This window comes from Macrobrachium nipponense, chromosome 9 (genome assembly GCF_015104395.2).
Source record: "Macrobrachium nipponense isolate FS-2020 chromosome 9, ASM1510439v2, whole genome shotgun sequence".
NCBI lineage: Eukaryota > Metazoa > Arthropoda > Malacostraca > Decapoda > Palaemonidae > Macrobrachium > Macrobrachium nipponense.
Window position 1 is genome coordinate 110,786,060 of NC_061110.1, and position 22,946 is coordinate 110,809,005.

Below are 22,946 nucleotides of genomic sequence, written 5' to 3' on the forward strand. Positions count from 1 at the left end.
ACCCACGGAGATAGACCATCACATGAAAGGTCTGCTAAAGACTCTGGAAGTCTTTAACTTCCTAGACTGGTGCCTAGGAGCCCTGGATCTTCAATCTAGGAGTCCTGATTCTTTGAGTCTGGGGGAGCTGTCCAATGTGTTGTCATGCATGGACAAGGCCGTCAGGGATGGTTCGGAAGAGTTAGTGTCTCATTTCGGCACTGCTTTCCTAAAGAAGAGAGCGCTATTATGCAATTTCACAGCGAAGTCTGTTTCTGCATCGCAGAAAGCAGAACTTCTCTTTGCACCTCTTTCGAGCCATCTCTTCCCCCAGGCTATGGTAAGGGACCTGGCAGTGAGCCTACAAGAGAAGGCTACCCAGGATCTCTTGGCCCAGTCTTCTAGACGTCCTGCAGTCCCTATCACGTCGTCGTCGGGACGACCTCCTAGGAAGGTTAAACCCTTTCGGAGCGCTCCTCCCTCGAGAGCTGCTCCTCGAGGGAGAGGACTGGCAAGAGGAAGAGGTTCCTTCAAACCTAAAACCTCTAAATGAAAAGAAAGGTCCTTCAGATGCCTGTCGGAGCCAGGCTAAAGTTCTTTGCGGGAGCGTGGAGAGAGAGAGAATCAGATGCGTGGTCCCCTCAAGATAGTGAACAGGGGTACAAGATCCCCTTTGTAGACCTCCTCCTCTTTCAACGACTTCCCAGAAGATCTTTCCCCGTCGTATCAAGGGGAGAAAAACAAAAAACAGGTTCTTTTAGATCTTTTGGAACAAATGATCTCGAAAAGAGCAGTGGAGCAGGTCCTAGACCTGGGGTCACCAGGATACTACAACAGACTTTTCCTGGTACCAAAACAGTCGTCGGGGTGGCGTCCAGTCTTGGACGTAAGCAGCTTGAATCTTTTCGTAGAAAAGAAAAAATTCAAGATGGAAACACCTCAGTCCGGTTCTAGGAGCCTTAAGACCGGGCGACTGGATAGGTGTCCTTGGACCTACAGGACGCATACTTTCACGTGCCTATCCACCCTCTTTCAAGGAAGTTTCTGAGGTTTATGCTAAGGGACAAAGTTTGGCAATTCCGAGCCCTTTGTTTCGGTTTAAGCACGGCTCCGATGGTATTTACCATGCTAATGAAGAACGTAGCGAGATGGTTACATTCTGCAGGAATAAGAGTGTCCCTGTATCTCGACGATTGGCTTATCAGAGCATCGTCAGAAGAAAGGTGTCTGAAGGACCTTCACTTCACGTTGGCCTTGGCGAAGTCCCTGGGACTTCTAGTCAACCTCGAAAAGTCGCATCTGACCCCAACACAGTCCATCGTGTATCTGGGGATTCAGATGGATTCAGTGGCTTTTCGAGCGTTTCCGTCCCGGAACGACAGCTGCAAGGCTTAGAGAAAGTCGGCTTTCCTGGGGAATAAGGAAGCTTGCTCGGCGAGGGAATGGATGAGTCTGCTGGGAACCATTTCCGCGCTGGAAAAAGTTTGTTTTCCCTGGGAAGGACTCACCACAGACCTCTCCAGTTTTTCTTAGCAGACGAATGGAGAGTCAGAGAGGATCTGGATGCGACCCTTTTCATCACCGAATCGGTGAAGAAACATCTAAGATGGTGGTTGGATCCTCGGAAGTTTCAAGAGGGGTTGTCCCTAAAGCTTCTGAGCCCAGACCTAGTGTTGTTTTCCGACGCTTCGGTGTCGGGATGGGGAGCAACACTGGGAGGGGAGGAAGTGTCAGGCACCTGGAAGGGGGAACAGGTGTCCTGGCACATCAATGTAAAGGAACTAGCGGCAGTATTTCTGGCGCTACAGTTCTTCCAACAAAAGGTTGCAGAGAAAGTAGTCCAAGTCAACTCGGACAACACCACAGCCCTGGCGTACCTAAAGAAGCAGGGAGGTACACACTCCCGTCCTCTGTTTTATTTAGCGAAGGAGATTCTGCTTTGGGCAGATGCGAGACGGATAAGGATCCTGACGAGATTTATCGCGGGAGTCCAGAACGTCAGAGCAGACCTTCTCAGCCGACAAGATCAGATCCTGCCGACGGAATGGACGTTGCACCAGGACGTCTGTCGAGAGCTCTGGAGACTGTGGGGGTGTCCGTTAGTCGACCTCTTCGCGACGTCGAGAACAAAGAGGTTGCCTCTTTATTGCTCTCCTGTGTTGGATCCGGGAGCAGTCGCGATAGACGCACTGCTCTGGGACTGGACGAGCCTGGACTTGTATGCCTTCCCGCCATTCAAGATCATGGGGGAAGTAGTAAGGAAGTTCGCGGCATCGGAGGGGACGAGGTTGACCCTGATCGCCCCGATGTGGCCCGCGAAAGAATGGTTCACAGAGGTAATGTCATTCATCATAGACTTTCCGAGGACATTGCCCTGGAGGAAAGATCTACTCAGACAGCCCCACTTCGCAAGATATCACCAAAACCTCTCCGCTCTGGGTCTGACTGCGTTCAGACTATCGAAAAGCTGGCCAGAGCGAGAGGTTTTTCTAAAGCAGCTGCAAAGGCGATCGCCAATGCTAGGAGATCGTCCTCGAGAGCTGTTTACCAGTCGAAGTGGGCTTCCTTCAGGGCATGGTGTAGAAAGGAGGGAATTTCCTCTTCCTCTACCTCTGTGAGCCAGATAGCCGATTTCCTGCTATTTTTAAGAAATGTGCAGAAACTGGAAACGGTGGCGGTCCCGACCATCAAGGGATATAAGAGCATGCTGTCGGCAGTCTTCCGACACAGAGGACTAGACCTGTCTGATAACAGGGATCTTCACGATCTCCTGAGATCATTTGAGACTTCCAAGATACCTCAGGCGAGGCCTCCTTCTTGGAACCTGGACTTAGTCCTTAAACTGTTAATGTCGAGTCCTTTCGAACCTTTACATGAAGCGTCTCTTAGGAACTTGACTAAGAAGGCTCTTTTCCTAACTGCTCTGGCGACGGCGAAGAGAGTTAGCGAAATTCAGGCCATTTGTAAGAGAGTGGGCTTCAAGGGGGACAATGCTGTCTGCTCTTTGAGTCCCACTTTCTTAGCAAAGAATGAAAACCCGTCGAACCCTTGGCCAAGGAGCTTTGAAATCAAGGGTATGACAAGCCTGGTGGGACAAGAACCGGAGAGAGCCCTGTGCCCTGTCAGGGCTCTAAAGTTTTATGTCCACAAGACTAAAGAAGTAAGAGGTCCCTCAGAGAATCTCTGGTGTTCGGTTAAACGACCCGATATACCGTTATCCAAGAACGCTTTGGCGTTCTTCCTGAGGGACGTCATTAAAGAGGCTCATTCGTCTTCCACACAGATCGATTTGAGCCTCTTGCGAGTGAAAGCTCACGAGGTCAGAGCTGTTGCAACCTCGCTTGCCTTCCAAAGGAACATGTCGATCAAGGACATCCTTGACGCCACCTTTTGGAGGAGCAATTCAGTATTCGCCTCACACTACTTGAGAGATGTGAGAACGATATACGAGGACTGTTGTTCTCTTGGGCCATACGTTTCTGCAGACACAGTCTTGGGGGCTGAAGGTAGCTCTCTCCCTATCCCTTAGTTAGGTTTAGGTTAGGTTTTAGTTGTTGTGTTTTTTGGTTGTGGTGAGGCTTTGGTGAAGACCTCCCATCTTTTTAGCTTAGTGTTCAGGGGGTCTTTGTTAGTTGGTCAGGTGGTGGTCAGTTGCTTCGTTGCCCTCATTTGTATGGCTCTATGCTCTTGTCACATTGAGGTCACGTCCCCGTTGACAGAGCATTCAGAGCGCACCAGCACTACAGGTCTCCACCTGGCTGGCAACTCTGATTAAGCACAAGCAGGCTGTAGTGACAGTAATCACAGAGTCTACTTTGCTAACAGGTGAGGAACCAAGGTGTATATCATCTACTTAAGTTAAGTTTCCTACAAATCCTATTCTGTCTCTTCACCATCCGAATGTGGGATTCAGTCTATATATATATCTGCCAAGTAAGTTCATGAACAAAATGTTATTGTTATAATACAATTAAGTTTGTTCATACTTACCTGGCAGATATATATAATTAGTGCCCCACCACCTCCCCTCAGGAGACAGTGGCACTGATAAATATGAATAGAAATGGGAATGGTTCCTGATATCGATCCGCCTCCCAGCGGCGGGAATGGGTACTACCACCTGGCCGCCCACTGCGTGTGCCGCGAGTTTTGAAATTCTGTCGGCCTTCGGAGAATACAGCTATATATATATCTGCCAGGTAAGTATGAACAACTTAATTGTATTATAACAATAACATGTTTTCTTAGGATTTTTGACAATGTTCCGGCTTGCGACGATTTTCGGCTTACGACGCGTCTCAAGCAATGGAACCCCCGTCGTAACCTGGGGACTGCCTGTACACCCTCGTCGTTTAAGATTGTCGTGAAGAAAGTGTCCCAGCATCTATGTGTACAATTGGTGTGCAATTTAGCACAGGAAATGGGAAGTTTGTTGACACAAGTGACTCTGCAAACATCGAGATGGAGTCAATCTTCTAAACATAAGGTGTTTTAAGTAAAATTTCAAAAGCGTCATGGAGGTAAGTTTGCATTGCACCTGGGTAGACTTTCATTAAATTCTGTTTAACCTGAAATTATGGCATTATTTTGTGACTTGAAAGAAAACACTTACTTCGAGAGGAAAGTAGAGGTCTTGAGCTTTTGCTTCCACGCTGGTTGGATTATGACTAGCGTCTAATTCAGGATACTGGAAGTGCTAAGGTTATTTCTTAAGAAAGAGACCAGAGACCGCGCAATGGTGCAGTCTCCGCTGGTCCGCGCAGCGGTGTTTTACCCTAGGTGATAGGGTAACGGCTTGTTTTCGTTAACACTTTGTGTAGGACTAAACTTAGTGTAAAATACTGAATGACCGGCCTCTGCCATAGCGCGACCACCTTCCCGAAAATCGGAAATTATTGCCTTAATTTGTGACCTGGGAGAAAAAAACTTACTTCGAGAGGAAAGTAGAGGTCTTGAGGAGTTGTTTCGATGGACCCTGGCTCTTGACTGATGTCTATCCTGGGTTACAGGACGTTCCGAGCCCAGAAATAGATTTTTCCTACGTCAAAATCCCTTTTTTGGGAAGGTGCTTGCGCTACAGTATTTTACTCTAATTGTTAACGAAAAGTTTCCAGTAAATCTTTCCATTATAGCCTAGTTACCCCATGCCTTAGGATTTTTTGAAATTCAGTATTAAAAGTTACAGTTCCCATGCTTAAAACTAGAAATTTAGGGAAGGCCTCAAGAATTAAAAAAAATAAGGAAGGGAAAGGGATGCCCAGACATAGGGCTTAGCAACAAATATACCCCAGTGTTTGAGGCAACAATTTATGGTAGTATTTAAAAAATTATTGATAAAGGTCCCCCCCCTTTATTGGCAAAAGTTTTAGAAAATTATCATAATACAACTGAATATGAGGTCATCTTAACAATTTGCTTAACAGCTGCAATACATGCAAGTTTGATCATATCTGAAAGTAATAGAGAAGCCAAGCTATATTTACTTAATGTGTACTGTACTTCTATTATTTTTAGCATAAAAAGTGCTTGTTTTATATTAGAAAATATCTGTCTATGCTACATCATCACTCTCTGGTAACCTATTATAACAGTAAATATTTTTTTGTTCCCTGTCATTTATGAAACCCTATGATAAGATCTCTGTTGAATCTTGAGGATGTGTAGCATATTGGATTTATTTGATGTGTAAATACATTTATTCCATGGACAAATACATTTAGTATTCCAGATTAGATGCATAGGCCTAGTAGGGTTCTTGTGGCACGGTATCACTCAAGAACCTAAAGTAGGACATTTTTCCTTTGGGAAAGGTATCTTACCCCAAACTTACTGTATAAAATAAACTCTCAAAAAATGAAGGTCAGATATTGGAAAGGCTTACTAAAGGAAATTTGAATTTCTTTTTTATGAATTTTGAGGAAACCCTAGTTGCTGAGAGAGAGTTCGGTAGGCCCAGAAGTGAGAGGTACCATGTGCAGTATTTTTATGCTTAAAGGATTGCATTTTCCAAGACATGGGAAATTTATGAAATAACTTATTGTATTCGTGTATTTCTACAACCATTTTCTGGAAATAAATTGGTAGATCCAAATACAGTATGCATAAGATAATTTTTTCAATGGCTCATATTTTAAAAATCAAAGATTTATGACAGGTATTACTGTGGGGATGATACTTTATTCCTGTGATCAACATAATTCTTTATCTGGTCTTTTCTGTATCTTTATGCTCCACCTGAAGCAAGAACATTCCCCATAAATGAATAATAGGTTTGCAGAAGCGTATTGCAAGATACATAATTTAAAGTCATAACAATGTCCTTCAATGGCAGGCAGATGAGATAAGATGAGACTTCATTATAACCAAAGGCAGTAAGCCATGTCAGTTCCATAAAGTTTTTACTAGTATATTATGTTAGGTCATTGTTGAAATTACTGTTTCTGGGTGGATTAAGCAACTTATGGCAAGATTGGAACTCATAAAAGAATAGAAATTATAGTCATGTTGTGTCCTGTAGGTCAGTTGGAGGAAGTAAGTCACAAATATCAGCCAGTATTTGTGTGTTCTTGATGCATCTTCCACTAACAGACAAGAACCACCTGTTAATGTATTCTAATGAACTATTGTCCTGAAAATTTTGAGAGGTTTGGTAAAAAAAAAAAAAATTACTTCCATGCTGAATTATTCCGCCTTCGTGACTTGATTTTTTGTATAAAAAAATTGCCTACTACTGTAAATGACTGGTTCCCTCCATAATCTGACCATTTTAAGTTGCAGGTGCAAATTGCAGTTAAAGTTTGATTGCTGTGGATTCATTTCATTCAACTACATTTCCTATAATATCTATTTAAATTTTGAACTTCCGTAGAGTAAGTCTTTTATGTGAGAACCTCAAAGAAACAGAAGTTTCATGAATACGTAAACAGTTTTTAAGATGTATCTGTTGCTGAGAAAAATTTTTTGCTTATATTACCAGGTTTTACATGGTACTCAGAACAAACATGAGGAGACACAGAAACTACTGAAGAAAGCAATTTTTTGAAGAATGACCATGAAGGTATGTATAATTTCTTATTCTTCATATTTTTTCAGTAATCTTTCTAGTTATTTATTAATTTAAGAAAATATACAAGCCAGAGCCTGTATTGCGATTTATTGAGGTTAATTTTGTTATTGAGTCAGTTGATATATCTTGCATGTAATATTGCTTAGCAAAGTTTAAAATGATGGGATGTATTATCAATCAAAATTTCTGTATTTTTCATTAGCAATCTTTCATAACAGTTTTCAGATAGAGTGATTATACTTTGACATTGTTAAATTATATGTTAATTTTTGGTCCTAATTTGTTTTTATTTACAGCCCAAAGCTTCAAGCCAAAGAAAGTATCCGGTTTTAACCAAGACCGTGGGAACATCCTTTTGCTCTTATTTTTATATGTGCTACAGGGTATCCCTCTTGGGCTAGCAGCTAGTATTCCTATGGTTTTACAGAACAGAAATGTTTCTTACAAAGATCAAGTGAGTGTAGTAATATGAGTATTCTAATTAATTTGGATGTTGTACAACTGTTTTGCATGTGAGAATTTTGTACTACAGTCATATATAGAAGTGTACATGTAAGGAAATAATTGATTTTAGCCTCACATTATTCCAGAAACAATGATATTTGAGCTCGTGATTCTGAATCAGATTCTCTTATGCTTGAAAATCTTTTTACCTTTGCAGATCTTAGTTGTATATTAATTTTGTTACTTGACTGAGGCTAGTCATTTATCCACATAGATAAAAGGGCAAAAGAAAGTGTTAATGTAAAGGTAGACTTTGTTTGTTTCTGAGTTAAATGGTAAGCTCTCTAACTAGAACTGAGCCCTTCATTGGCCATCAAGTAAGTCTTGTTAGTGAAGATTTTTCTGCATATTTATGATAACAGTTGAATGAAGGCCTTTTTCTTTACTTCTAAATCCTTAGTCAGGTTGCTGTTTTTGAGGGACCTTGTCCAGGTCTTTTAACACTCATTGAACAGCTCATTTCATAATTTGCTTTAGCATATGGGACACAGACGGTTACTGTTCCTGACTCCAACCCTCCCTATCCAGGCCTGGAAAAGATAAAAAGCACAATCACTGCTAAGTATAATAAGAGAAAACTGTACCCTATAAACCTGGGGGTCGAGTCCATGTTCCTGAATGGCAAATGTCACTAGCACACATTGGACCCCCATATAAAACATAACTCCACAAGTTCCCCTTCCCTCCCAGATCACCCCTCCATCACTTCTCTCCAATTAAGAGGAAATCCCTTACCTCTCTACTGTGTTACATCCCTAGATTTCCCCTGCTTGTTCTTTCTCATTTTTGGCTCTCTCACTCTCTTTTTGTTTAAATTAAGATGCTGCTGCTTATTTTGCCTCCTTTTTTCAACTTTTACATCTGTAATGACACAACTTTACATTGGATTATAATATGAAAAAACAGAAGTTGTACTGTTTTCCCCACAAAACAGTGAATTATTGTACTGTAACTTCAGATTTCCAGATTAGGTGGAAATGCTTTATTTTCATTGAGCAGACTCACATGAATAATATCATTATTGAATTGTTTTATCCTGTTTGTTTTTCCTGGTTAAATCTCTTATATAGTTTACTACTTCCATGTTTCTTCTCCTTGACTTAGGAGCTTTTCCTGTTAGAACCCTTGTGGTTTGAAAAATTCTGCTTTTCCAACTGGAGACAGGAATAAGTTGTTGATTTATTTCATGCTAAGTTGAAATATTTAAACGCCAAGTCTTTGTGTTGCTGATATAAACGCAGCACGTAGTGCACAGCAAAATTGAAAATGGTTGAAATTGCTCTAAAATGACAGATCATATGTGGTTACAATTGCTAACAACTGAGTAACATAGGTTGTTTGATTGGCATTGATTGAAATAAAAAAAAACTTGGAAGGCTTCCCTTGTTCTTGGGCAACTTGGACTATTGAGGTCAGTTGTGGATGCAGACTGAGTGACTTGAATTGATACAGTTATTCTGTACTCATTTATGTCAGACTTTCAGTTGATGAAGCTGGACATAAAATGAACTCTTTCCTTTATGTCTAGCTTGTGGACTTTCTGCCTGAATTCCTTCTGGTCTAGATCTTCAGCATATCGTCCTTTTACCATGATTTTGTAGGTCTTGTTCAAAGGAGTCATCTCTCATTGTTACTCTGTAATCACTTGGCTGTTACTGGAGTTTGAGATCACTGATTGAGTAATTGTTACTTTGATTATGTATAATAAAAGATTGTGTTAGAGAAGATAATTTTGAATTCTTAGGTGTTGGGGAGCTGTAAATGGGCTCTCTTTAGTTTACTAGTGAAAATGTATAGTACTGTAGTTATATTCATTAAATTATTCATGATTCATTAAAGGATTTCTGAATTTACTGTTCCATCTATTTATAAACTCTAAATTACCTCTTATTAATCTGTGTAAAATCCAGTATTGTATAGTTTTCTTGCCTTGAGGTTTAAATTGTTGTATGATGCTGAATTTAGTAAGTACTTTTTATTTTTTCTCTTAGGCCACCTTCAGTTTATCATTCTGGCCTTTCAGCATCAAGCTGTTGTGGGCACCCTTGGTGGATTCGTTATATTTTCAGACAATGGGCCGCCGTAAATCATGGCTTGTTCCTGCTCAATATTTTATTGGTAAGTTTAATGTGAACAAAGAGCATTGGAAATGCAGCTTTGCAACACATGTTTCCTATATTTGGAAAGTAAAGTTACCTTTATAAGTTAAACATAGTTTTTTGTGTATTGCATATAAAATTAACGTAGAATTATTTTTCTATACTGTATGACATTAATGATGATCATAGCTTCAAATATTAGGTAATCATACAGTGAATCGTTTTTTATAAAGTGCTAGCTCATTTGCTCCTGTAACCATTGTCTTTACCAGGATTGTTCATGCTGATTTTGTCATCAAATATCAACCGTCTCCTCGGGGAAGAAACGGATCTTCCTCCTAATGTGTCCCTCATAACATGTGTCTTCTTTGCTCTGACTTGTTTTAGCTGCACACAAGACATAGCTGTTGATGGGTGGGCTCTTACTATATTATCAAGGTAAGGATATTCATGCAAGTTTTTTTAGATTGAGGGAAATTCAGATTTTTATCATGGTTTGTAAACTGGATACATTATTTATTGCAGTTTTTGCTTCAACTTGTCAGTTATTTTTTAACATTTTGGTTACTGATATTGTGCCAAAATTAACTTTGGTTTAAACCTTTCATTCAGTGTTACTACTACTAATTTACCAGTAGTATTTGTACCTACTGACCAAGAAGTGAGAATTTGACTTTAAGTGCTAACATATCAGTCTTGCTTACAGATTATATGGAAGTATAAATTATTTCAAGATATTCAAGCTCCTTTGAGAGTACCATTGTTGTCACATTTTTAAGTTGTGAAATGTTCATTATTTTGGTTGAAAGTTCTTGAAGTTACATCTACAATATACAGACAAATACAAAAACAGACGAATGGTATATGTTTTGCTTTAATTCCGCAAAGGGCTTGATTATTGCTGTTTCGTTGAGTACTGGATTAAAGTGCGCATTCACAGAGTTCATTATGCAATCAGTAATCAGTAATGTGGTTAGTGAGTCACACAATGACAGGGGTCATTGTCTGTGATAGGTCAGTTGTCCATTGCTCTAACTTGTGCCTTCTTGTTGGTTTTTTCTAGTAGTAAGCAGTTATCTGGTAGGATTTGCTCTCAAGGGTACCTGCCTTCAAGTGAGTTGTTGTTGTTGGCAGTTATTATAGCCATATGTGGACTAGATTAGTTGGCAGGAGGCATGTCCATCTCCAAACATTCTATTGAGGGACTGGAGTGACACAGGTGTCTGCCCAACAGTGGCGTAACTAGCTTTGTCATGGGTGGCCGCACATAGGGGCAAGGGCAGGCACTTGTCCCCCCTGAAACCCTGTGACCACAGGAGGTTACAATTCCTTTTCAAATGAACAGTGACTAGCTGGAGAAGAATGTATTATATTTAACTACATCAATTTGTTTTCCTCTAATTCTACAGTACATTCTTTCTTTATAAGTTAATTAAAGGTATCTTTATTATATATTGTATAAGATTTGAATGCAATATATAACTGCATTATTCTTTCAAGAAATGTTTGATTGCAGTTGAACAGTACTATATGGAACTATTGAAAAAAAGATCAATGTAATTTACTGTATTTATTTCTCATTGTATCTTGCTTCACTTAAATTATTGGCATTGCAACTCCACTGTGTGTGTGTGTGTGTGTGTGTGTGTGTGTGTGCGCGCGCGCGACCCCCCTTAGTTATGCTACTGCTACCCAGCAGGAATTGAGGTCTTAGAATCTGAGGCTGAGGGAGGACTTACAGAGCCAAAGTTTCTACCTTTTATATCATCTGTTATACTCTCCACCTCTCCTTGGGCCAATTAGAACTAGAGCAGCTTTGATGAACATATTTATCCAAGGCAAGCTGAACACAACATTCATTTGGCTCTTCAGTTACTGTCCATATACAGTATACATTTCAGGGATTACCCAGAAGGTTAGAACATCTCTTTTTGATGCATTTCTAACATGATTTATATAATATATAATCACTGATAATATGCAATCAGGACCATAAGCAAAACAATAACAAAATATAACTATGGTATGTACAAATCAGCATCTCACCTTAGAATGATCACTGCAAATGTAAAGTACTAGAAGAAAAAATCTGCTAAACAAGATTGAAAAGCAGTTATTTGGGATGAATCTTCCATACTGTCAAAGGTAGTAAGCTATTTTTAACAGTAGGTAAGTAAAGTATCCAAATGGTACTAAATTATATTATGAATATTTATGTTCTTGATCGACAATAGTGGGAAGGCATGTACAGTTCAACAGAACAATCCAGATAAGTGACATTCTTGGTTTTACCTACCTGACATTATTGTAAAAGCATTATCTTAGTGGCCACTGTATTTGTTAGTGAAAGCATCGCAGGAGCTACAAACAACACAAAGCTAAATATATTTAAGGTAATCTGCTACGAGCCTATAAAAAGAAAAGAAAATTACCTAGCAAAGTTTGTACATTGCTGAAATTTCTTTAAAATATACAAGTACTGTATACCAAAACTTTGGTCAAAGGACCAGAAAATGATAGTGAAAAGTATTGTAAAAGGCAAGTGTAAGGCAATGATAATGGTGAAATTGAATATCAATGCAATTCTTAACCAAATTTCTGACAAGGCAGGGGCTCAAAAAGCTTGCACATGCATACAATGGAACCTTGTTGATAGCATACCTTTGTCCTTCTTCAAAGGGTTTTTTTGTTTTTGTTTAGGAACATTTTTAAGTTATGAATTTGTATTTGAATTAATGTTTTTATACATTCAACTTACCTGTCAGATATATACATAGCTATTGACTCCGTCGCGCCAACAGAATTTCGAATTTCGCGCACACGCTACAGGTAGGTCAGGTGATCCACCGCGCTGCCCGCTGGGTGGCGGGAATAGGAACCATTCCCGTTTTCCATCAGATTTTTTCTGTCGGCCATACTGGCAACATCATTGTTGGTATCTCCCGGCTGGATTTCGTTTTTGGATACAATTGATCATCGTTTTGGACCCTTTGGTGACGTATTTGGATCGTTGTACTGGCATACGCTTTTGTGGATCGTTATTTGGATTTTGGCTTGGAATTTTCATCATGATGTCTGATTCTGGAAGTGTGGTGAGATGTGTGTGAATGAAGGGTGCAAGGTGAGAATGCCGAAAGCTTCGGTTGATCCTCACAACTGTATGAAAATATGCAGGAAGTATGAATGCTCGATGATACACTTGTCATGAATGTGAGAGTTTGAGTGCTGAAGGGTGGAAGTCTCTAACTTCTTTATTTAAAGAAATTAGAGAAAGACCGGTTAAGGAAGTCATCTTCCAAAACCAAGCCTAGCTCTCAATCTTCAACAAGTGGTTTTGGTGAGTAATATTGTACCCTCCTCTAACATTATGAACGCTCCTTGTAACTATTTCAGGTCCTTCTTTTCGAATCAGCATCCTACAGACTCTGCTTCGGAGATCGCAAGCCTTAAAGCTGCGCTTATGAAAAATGGAGCGTAAAATGGCTGCCATAGAAGGTAAGTCCAAAGTAGTGCTGTGGAAAGTGATGTGAATTTCCCCAGTGAAGTGGAGGAGGCGTCTGATTGCTTCACAACGCTCCCAGGCCTAGACCTCTTTCAAGCTCCCAAGCCCAGAGGAGAAGGAATGTCAAAAGCCTTACGGAGGTATGGAGGATCCCCATCCACCAGTCAGACGTCTCTTCGGCAGAATCTGTAACGTCACAGACTGCCAGAGGAACGCATTAGAAAAAGCGTTCTACGTGAATGTTTTTCGTCTTCGGAGAATTCCTCACCTAAAAGAGGATGGAGATCAGCGATCGTTCTCGTCCCTTGAAGAGGATCTGGGAAGAATCGGGCATAAACTCGAGTCCGGAACGTTTTTCGGAAGACTCCCCGACAGAGATTAAGAAAGCAAAGGTTTTGGCTTCTCCCGCAAAGTCGTGGAGAATGGAGAAGAAGGCTCTCCTTCCTCTCGTTTAGACCAGAGATAAGAAACGACTAAGATATAAAGGATATGCAAGAGTCTATTGCTTCTCTAGTTGGGGTTCTTTCGAGAAATCCTCCAAGAAGAAAGGATGTTAATCTTCCTGTGAAGAAGTCAAAAAACCCTTACTATCAACCTCCCAGAAAAGAAGATTCTTCATCGGATGAAGGGTCTATTTTTCACAGACCCGCCAGTTCGGGGCGCGAGGCGCCAGCCGAGCGCGAAGCGCCAGCCAGGCGCGAAGCGCCAGCCAGCCGCGAAGAACTACCACGTAAGCGCGAGGCGCCAACCAGGCGCGACACGGCAACCAGGCGCTATCCGATATCGCATGAGACAGCCAAGCGCGAGAAGCTAGCCAGGCGCGAGGAGCCAGCCGCGCGTGAGAATTCTTACAAGCAGGAAAAGACTATCAGGCGCGAAGCCCCATCCAGGAGTGTAGCGCCAGCCAGACGAGAAGCGCCAGCCAGGCGCGAAGCGCCAGTCAGGCGCGATGCGCCAGACTGCCGAGAAGCGCCAACCAGGCGAGAAGCGCCAGCCAGGCGCGAAGAGCCAGGCGGCCGCGAAGCGCCAGGCGGCCGCAAAGCGCCAGGCGGCCGCGAAGAGGCATACAGGCGCGAAGCGCCAGCCAGACGCGACGCGATAGACGGCCGCGAAGCGCCAACCAGGCATGAAGCGCTAGTTGAGCGCGAGGCGCTAGCCGCGCGAGAGGAGCCAGCGAGGAGCCAACCGCGCGAGAAGATTCAACCAAGCGCGAAGCGCCAGTCAGGCGCAAGGCGCCAGCTGAACATGAAGAGTGGCAAGAGCGAGAAGTTATAAGGGGTAACAGAAGATCTTTTCATGTAATGTCTTCGGATAGCGAGTCCCCTACAAATAGAAACCCCAATTCAAGGAAGCGGCCTGGTACATCGAAGGTTACGGTTTCAACCTCCATGTCTCAGGATGTTTTGGTGGATAAGAAAGGGAGAGCTTCTAGATCTGTCAGTCTCTCTCCTTCTAGGAGTATTTCTCCTAAAGGGAATAGGTCTACGGACAAAGATTCTAATAAAAGAGCTCGCTCTCCTTCTATGATGGAGTTGGATGAAGTGTCGGAGGAAGAAACCCCGAACAATGAGGGGGTATCTAACTACAAAGTATTAGCCTCTCTTCTCCTGCAAGAATTTGGAGACTCTCTAAGCCCTGCAGCTCCTCCTTCCCCGAGATCTCTGTTCTCCAGTACGAAGGTTCCTAAATCGTCTTCGTATTTAAAAATGAAACCAGCCATATCAATGAAGAAGGCTATTCAATCTTTAAATAATTGGATGAAGGTGAAGAAGGAAGCTCAGAAGACAGTTTTTTGCACTCCTCCATGTAAGCTCGGGGGTAGGAGGGGGAATATGGTACAGGACAGAGGAAGCGATTGGACTTATGCTTCCATCTTCCGCGGAGGCGGATTTTCAAGCTTGGTTGAAGCATCGAGAAGACATGCTTTGAATACAGCTAAAGCATATTGGAGCATGTCAGAATTGGATCAGCACCTCAAGGGACTTTTCCATGTACTACTAGAAGTTTTTAACTTCTTGGATTGGTCCCTTGGAGTGCTGGCCAAGAAGACAAATGAACCAGATGTTCTAGAACCTGAGGTTTTTGCATTGCATTTTATCCTGTATGGATAAGGCGGTTCAGGATGGTTTCGAGAGAATTGTCATCTCTATTTGGAGCAGGAGTAGTGAAGAAGAGATCATTGTTTGGTTCATTTCTAACCAAAGCGGTTTCTCCTTCACAAAGGTCAGCCCTTTTATACGCTCCTCTCTCGGATCACCTTTTCCCTTCGCACTTGGTGAAGGAGATTTCAAAGTCTCTTGCTGAAAGGCAAACCCAAGATTTATTAGTACAATCCTCCAAGAAATCGAGACCAACAGTACCAGTAGCGAGGAAGACTACTCGTACTCCGGTAGTGCCCTTTCGGAGAGGTTCCACCTCTCGTCCTCCAACGAAAAGGAAGACAGCAGAAAAGCGAGGAAGGTCCTCCTTTCCGATCTTTCAAGAAAGCAAAGTAGCAGCGAAGTCCTCCAAACATCTGTAGGGGCCAGACTCCTAAACTTCGTAGGGGCTTGGGCGATAAGGAAAGCCGATCCTTGGACGCTAGCAGTCTTGGGGAAAGGTTACATTATACCTTTTCAGGACAGACCACCTTTGTCGAATTCCCCAAAGGAACTGTCTGCGAAGTACAAGGACCCTGTTCTGAGGGAGACACTTCTTCAGATGGTGATAGGAATGAAGGACAAAGAGGCAATAGAAGAGGTTCAGGAGCCTTCCTCTCCGGGGTTTTACAAACCGCCTGTTTTTAGTTCCAAAGGCATCCGGAGGATGGAGGCCAGTCTTGGACGTGTGCATTCTGAACAAATATGTGGAAAAGAAAAAGTTCTCGATGGAGACTTCTGCCTCGTACTTTCAGCAGCCCTGAAGAGGAGACTGGATGGTCTCTCTAGACCTGCAGGATGCATATTTCCACGTTCCTATTCACCCGTCATCAAAGAAGTATCTCAGGTTTGTGATACAAGGAGGTCTACCAGTTCAGGGCCTTGTGCTTCGGCCGCTCCACGGCTCCACAGGTATTTACGTATCCTGAGCGGAATGTAAGCCAGATGGCTACACCTGGAAGGCATAAGCGTCTCTCTGTACCTAGACGATTGGCTGATAAGAGCAAAATCCCAGGAACAATGTTTGGAGGATCTGAAGAAGACATTAGAATGACAAAGGAATTAGGACTTCTCGTGAATCTCGAGAAATCGCAGATGATCCCCAGTCAGGACTTAGTCTATTTGGGGATTCAGATGAATTCTCGGGATTTTTGGGTTTTTGTTTTCCGTCCCAAGAAAGGATTCTTCGAGGGATTCAGAAAGTTACATCTTTCCTAAAGAAAGACAGGAGTTCAGCCAGGGAGTGGCTGAGCCTTCTAGGGACTCTTTCTTCCCTGGAACAATTTGTATCCCTAGGAAGACTTCATCTAAGGCCTCTACAATTCTTCCTAAAGAGATCTTGGACTTGGAAGAAGGGCCATCTGTCGGAACACTTTTACCGGTAACAATAGAGGTGAAGAAACACCTAAAGTGGTGGCTGCTCCCACTCAAAGAGAACGAGGAGTGTCCCTAGAGGTTCGGAACCCAAACCAAATCTTGTTCTCAGACGCTTCAGAGAAGGGATGGGGAGCGACTCTAGGGGCAAGAGAAGTCTCTGGCAAATGGAAGAAAGAACAAAAGATTGGCATATAAATGCCAAAGAACTATATGCAGTGTTTCTGGCATTAAAATTCTTCGAGTCAGAGTAAGAAATCAGTGATTCAAGTCAACGCAGACACACCACGGCGTTGGCTTATATAAAAAAACAAGGGGGGACGCACTCGTTTTCCCTATTCGAGATAACGAAGGATCTGTTGTCATGGACGGAGGAGAGGAATATCACCCTCCTGACCAGATTTGTAAAAGGGGAAAGGAATATCAGAGCAGACAGGCTCAGCAGGACAAAACAAGTTCTCCCCACGGAGTGGACTCTGCACGAGCAAGTCTGCCAAAGACTGTGGAACCTGTGGGGAAGGGAAGGCCGCAGATAGATTTGTTTGCGACGTTCCTGTCAAAGAGAATAGAGAACTTCTGCTCCTTAGTAGAAGACCCGAGAGCAATAGCGTGATGCCATGCTACTGGAGTGTCGGGACTCGACGCTTACGCTTTCCCTCCATTCAAGTTGCTAGGAGTAGTGATGAAGAAGTTCGTAGCATCAACAGGACGAGATATTCAACTCTCATCGCCCCGTTTTGGCCCATCCCAAGATTGGTTCACAGAGTACAGGATCATGGGCAGTAGACTACCCAAGATCTCTTTCCAAACAGGATAGATCTTCTCAGACAACCCCACTTCAAGAGGTTCCATCAAAACCTCCCGCTCTCGCTCTGACTGCCTTTCGACTATCGAAAGATTGGTCAGAGCGAGAGGCTTTTCAAGCAAGGCTTCGAAAGCAATTGCTAGAGCCCGGAGATCGTCAACTATTCCGGGTCTATCAATCGAAGTGGGATGTGTTTAGAAGGATGGTGTTAGGAAGAATAAGCTGTCCTCCTCCGATACCTCTGTGACAATATACAGATTTTCTGTTATTCCTGAGAGAGGAATCCAATCTGTCCGTATCTACAATAAAGGGATACCGAAGTATGCTCTCAGCGGTATTTAGAAATAGAGGCTTAAACTTGGCAGAGGATAGAGATTTGCACGATCTCATAAGATCGTTCGAGACGTCAAAATCTATATCCTCTACTCCGCCAAGTTGGAATCTGGATGTTGTGCTCAAATTCCTTACATCGGAAAAATTTGAACTCCCGACCGTGCCTCGTTCAGGGATGGACGAGAAAGTGTGTTTTTCTCATAGCCTTAGCGACGCTAAGAGAATAAGTGAAATCCATGCCCTAGATTCTCGGGTGGGTTTTTAAGAAAGACGCAGCCATCTGTTCTTTTCAAACTCTGTTTTTGGCAAAAAATGAGAACCCTTCGAAACCATGGCCAAGGAGTTTTGAGGTGAAAAGTCTTTCAAAACTTAGTGGGAGATGAAATTGAAAGAACTTTATGCCCAGTTAGAGGCTCTTAGGTTTCTATCTTAAAAAGAAAGAAGAATTGAAGGCATGTAAACAAAGTTTATGGTGTGCAGTTCGGGACACGAAAAGACCAATGTCCAAGAATGCGCTAGCATATTTTATTAGAAGTGTGATTATGGAGGCTCATAGCAATTGTGCAGAGGATTCCTTCAAAATATTACGAGTTAAAGCTCATGAGGTAAGAGCAGTGGCAACATCATTATCATTCCAAAAGAATATGTCCATGAAGGACATTATTAATGTGACCTATTGGAGATGCAACTCGGTATTTGCATCCCACTATCTTAGAGATGTTAAAATTACCTACGACAAGTGCTTCTCTCTAGGTCCTTTTGTGTCTGCGGATACAGTGCTGGGACTGAGGACACATACCGATCCTTAAACTTTTATTAAAAGTCTAATAATTCCATACCATACTGGTGGGATGGGCCTCTAACTTTCTTACCTGACGGCTAGTTGTTGCACAGGCGGCCATGGCCTTGTTTAGGTAAGGAACTTTGAGTTTATCTTACAGGATAGGCTTGGATAAAAACGGTGTCTTTGATTACGGAGAGCTCCACTATTTGAGGCGGTTTTTTGGGTTACTACTGGTAAAAGTGCTTGGTGTCGCACAGGCGGCCATAGCCCTTGCTAGTGAGGAACTAGAAATGTGCCTTTTAAACGGAGTAGTATTAAAGACATTGTCTAAATTCGTACATGGACCTCTCCTTTTAAGACAGTATCAGGATTTTCTGCTGACAGGAGTGCTTGGGCTCGCACAGGCGGCTTTTGGTGCTTTTGAAAGTATGAGAAGGTGGATAGGTCTACAAGCGAGGGTATTACAAATTGAAATTATATTTGTTTATTTTTTATTTATTTTCATAAAGAATTAGGTGTAAAAAAATATTGTGATTGAGTTTTTTTTGGTTGGTTTGCAAGGAGTCCGGGGATGACTTCTTGCAATCTTAGAAACAACATTTGGTTAGGTTTAGGTGATCAGGATCGGGATTGTGCTCCTTAGAAAAAAGTCTTGTCATATAGTGGATTGAAACCCTTTGACATAGCCCTTATAGGATCGGCCAAGTAAGTGGATAAGACCCCTTTGCAGACCTACAAGAACTCTTAGCAATAGATCAATATCTCGCTGAGGCTCTTGAGACTAAGCAGACTCCTGGGCATTAACCATGAAGTCTTCAGTCTAAACAGGTAGGAACCAAAGTTTTATGTTATTATTACCTACAACGATTGTTGTGTTTTCTGTGAAATCAGTTATTAGCTGTCTTTACCCTCCTCCAATGGTGTGAATCAGCTATGTATATATCTGACAGGTAAGTTGAATGTATAAAAATGATATTGTTATGATACAATAAAGTTTTATACATACTTACCTGGCAGATATATACAATTAAATTACCCACCCAGCCTCCCCTCAGGAGACAGATGGTGTAGAAAAAATCTGATGGAAAACGGGAATGGTTCCTATTCCTGCCACCCAGCGGCGGCGCGGTGGATCACCTGACCTACCTGTAGCGTGTGCGCGAAATTCGAAATTCTGTCGATGTGACGGAGTCAATAGCTATGTATATATCTGTTAGGTAAGTATGTATAAAACTTTATTGTATCATAACAATATCATTTTTGTACTGGGGCCAAATACATTTTATTGGAATTTTATACTGTGAATTTTTTTCAGGGACAATGTTGGCTGGGCTTCAACATGTAACTCAGTAGGACAGACAGCTGGTTATTTCTTAGGGTATGTCGTCTTTCTTGCCCTGGAATCAAAGGATTTTTGTGTCAACTATCTGGGACAAACTGATTCTGTGGTAACACTTCCTGGTAAATTAATTTATTTTGATGTTGAACATCCTACTGAATATATTTTTTAAGGAATAATGCTAACAGTTGGCTGAGGATACTTGACTACTGCCAGAAAATTTTGTTGTTGTTTTAATACTCATAATTTCAAGAAAAATAATTTTTCCAAATAAAACAATTACAAAATCTGAAATTCCAGTTTTGATAACAATTACCTCTTGAATAAAATGAAATTACAGTAAAAGCTTATGTTGACCCAAACAGTCCATGACCATTTCTTGCTAGAAACTGTGATTATTTATGTGCTAAGTTCTTGACAGAATTATCATCTACGTATTCCCTTATCCCAATAAAGACAAATAAGAACTGAAGTCCTTAAGTGTTTGCATGTCGCTGCACTAACAGTTTAGATTACTACATACTCTTGTTTTGGTTCATTTTTTTAATCAAAATTGTATTGTTTTGCAGGTTTTCTTTTTTTCTGGGGAATTGTGTTCATTTTGACAACCACTGCTGTTTGGGCGCTGAAGAGTGAAACAGATGAATCAGAGGTAAGACTGTAATCCACATTGTGAAGTGTGATATTCTAGCTCAAAATTAATAGGAAATATTTTGGATTTAACTAACTTGATTTATTTATTGATTCAGATTAAGACATTTGAAGTCTTTCCACTGACTGTTGAAATAATTTGACATAAAGTCCAGAGGTTCTTATATTTTTGGCTTAAAAGAGATTTCTGTCATCATTGTGAAGTTTCATGAATCAAACTTTGAGTTCAATTGATGATTGTTTGGTTTAAAAAAACGACTGCAGATGGATGTGACATTTTTGATAGAATGTATAGGTTCTTATACTAATTTAACACATATTGCACATTTACAAATACATCTGTTCCCAATGTAAGCTGTTGATGTAGAATATATAATACAATGGCACCTCAGTTTAATGAACAGTTTTTGGGTATTAGACATCCTGATATAGTAGTGAAGACCCAAGACCAGTTAGTATGAACTACACAATATCACTGAGTCATTGAAATGAAATGTATGTTATAAATGTATAGTCATAACAGAAAATTAACTCCCTTTGGAAAGCCAACAAATAAAAGGATTAATCTACATATGCATGAGCATAATATTAATCAATAAACAAAAACTTGGTAGTACATAGTTTGATTACAGGCTCATTCATATGAAATGCAAACATAACAGTGGAAATTCACCCAAAGACTAGTGCAATAAAAGAAACTTACTGTAGACTAGCTCAGCCAGGTTGCTATGCAGTGAATTGTGTTGGATGTAAAATACTTTCACATTTTGATTTAATGGCATCTTTGAAGTTGAGGTGCCAGTGTAGTGTTTCAGACATATCACTTGATAAGTTATGAATACTGCTTAAAAGATGTTTTGTTCATGAAACTTACCTGTCAGATATATATATAGCTGTATTCTCTGAAGTCCGACAGAATTTCTAAAAACTTACGACACACGTTAGTGGGAGTAGGGTGGTTAGTACCCATTCCGTCCGCTGGGAGGCGGGTATCAGGAACCATTCCCATTTTCTATCAGATTTCTTCTGTCGCCGGTGTTGTAAACATCTGTTTACAGCACCTCCGCCTCAGGATTTTTGGAAAACTTTCTTTGCTGAGTATCCTCTTGACTTTTGGTTATTTGTTATTGGATCGATAGCTTGGCATACGTGACTTTGGATTGTTTTTGATTTTGGCTTGGTTTTTTCCTTAAATATGTCAGGTTCTAGTTCGGCTAGTGCCAGAGTGTGTATGAAAGACGAATGCAAGGTGAGGTTACCAAAAAGCTTTGGTGGATCCTCACACAGTGTGTAAAGGTTGTAGGGGGCAAGTGTGTAGGTATGATTTTCGCTGCACGGAGTGTGAAAGTTTGAATGATGCTCAATGGAAGACTTATGAATCCTATGTAAATAAATTAGAGCGTGATAGGATCAGGAGGTCTTCCTCCAGGAGTAAATCGGTAGTAGACAGGGTAATAATGTAACCCCTTCTAACCCTTCTTAGATTTTGTGGACTCCTAACCCCCCGTAGTGTTGCCTTCGACTCAAGTGGTGTCTGCGGAGGTAGACCCTTTCGCTTATTTAGATTCTTTGAAAACTCTGGAATCTAAGGTTCTAGCCCTTGAAAACAGGGAAAGTGCTAAGTGTAGTGATAGTGCCCCCAGTGAAGTGGAGGGCGTCAGATCGGCCCTATAGCGCCCTCTAGGCTGGGACCTCTGCCGGACTCCCAGGACTCAGGGAGAGGGCATGTCGAAGGCCGAAGGAGGGTTACGGGGATCCCCCACCGATCTGACGTCCTTCAGCAGTACCTGTTGACGCTTCCCAGGCTGCTAAGGAGCGTGCTCGAGCACGTGTCCTAAAGGATTGTTTTCTCGTCTTCCGACGCGTCCTCCCCGCGCAAGGGTGGGAATCTCGTTCGGATTCGCGACCGTGAAGAGGACGTTTCAAGATCAGGACGCTTCACGTCATGCTTTGTCGGATTGGCATTCTTCTCCGGAAAGCGTGTCCTTTCCGGCCCCAGAAGAAGGCTAGGTCGTCTTCCGATGAGGACGTCTTTGAGCGCCCCAGTCGCTCTAGAGCTAAGGCTGTTCCTGGGTAGAAGGAAGAAGGCATCCCCTCGCCCCTCACCTTCTCGCAGGCATGGCTCTTCTCCTCATATAGATCCTTCGCAGACGGAGGTAATCCTTGCTATGCAGCGACAACTGGATGCTTTACTTAAGCAGAAGGAAACGGTTTTCTGGCCGTAAGAAGGACGATAGACTTCGATCAAGAGATCAAGCAGTCTTCTCCGCCTGCTCGTCTTTCGTCCCGTTTTCATGGTATTTCGTCGTCTAGACTTCGTTCTCCCCAGCGTTTGTCTAGAGGTGGAAGTAAACGTCAGGAGAGAGAGAGGT

The 22,946-nt window shown here is 42.0% G+C and overlaps 1 protein-coding gene across 1 annotated transcript in view; it reads left to right on the forward strand.

Annotated features, from left to right (window-relative positions):
* The first annotated feature begins 6,480 nt into the window (after positions 1–6,480).
* LOC135218235 (acetyl-coenzyme A transporter 1-like) overlaps positions 6,481–22,946 on the forward strand; it is a 49,070-nt gene continuing 32,604 nt past the window's right edge. The window contains 7 exon segments of the mRNA XM_064254388.1: positions 6,481–6,496; positions 6,986–7,036; positions 7,342–7,499; positions 9,541–9,667; positions 9,921–10,086; positions 19,900–20,045; positions 20,493–20,575. Of these exon segments, the coding sequence (XP_064110458.1) occupies positions 6,481–6,496; positions 6,986–7,036; positions 7,342–7,499; positions 9,541–9,667; positions 9,921–10,086; positions 19,900–20,045; positions 20,493–20,575 (747 nt within the window).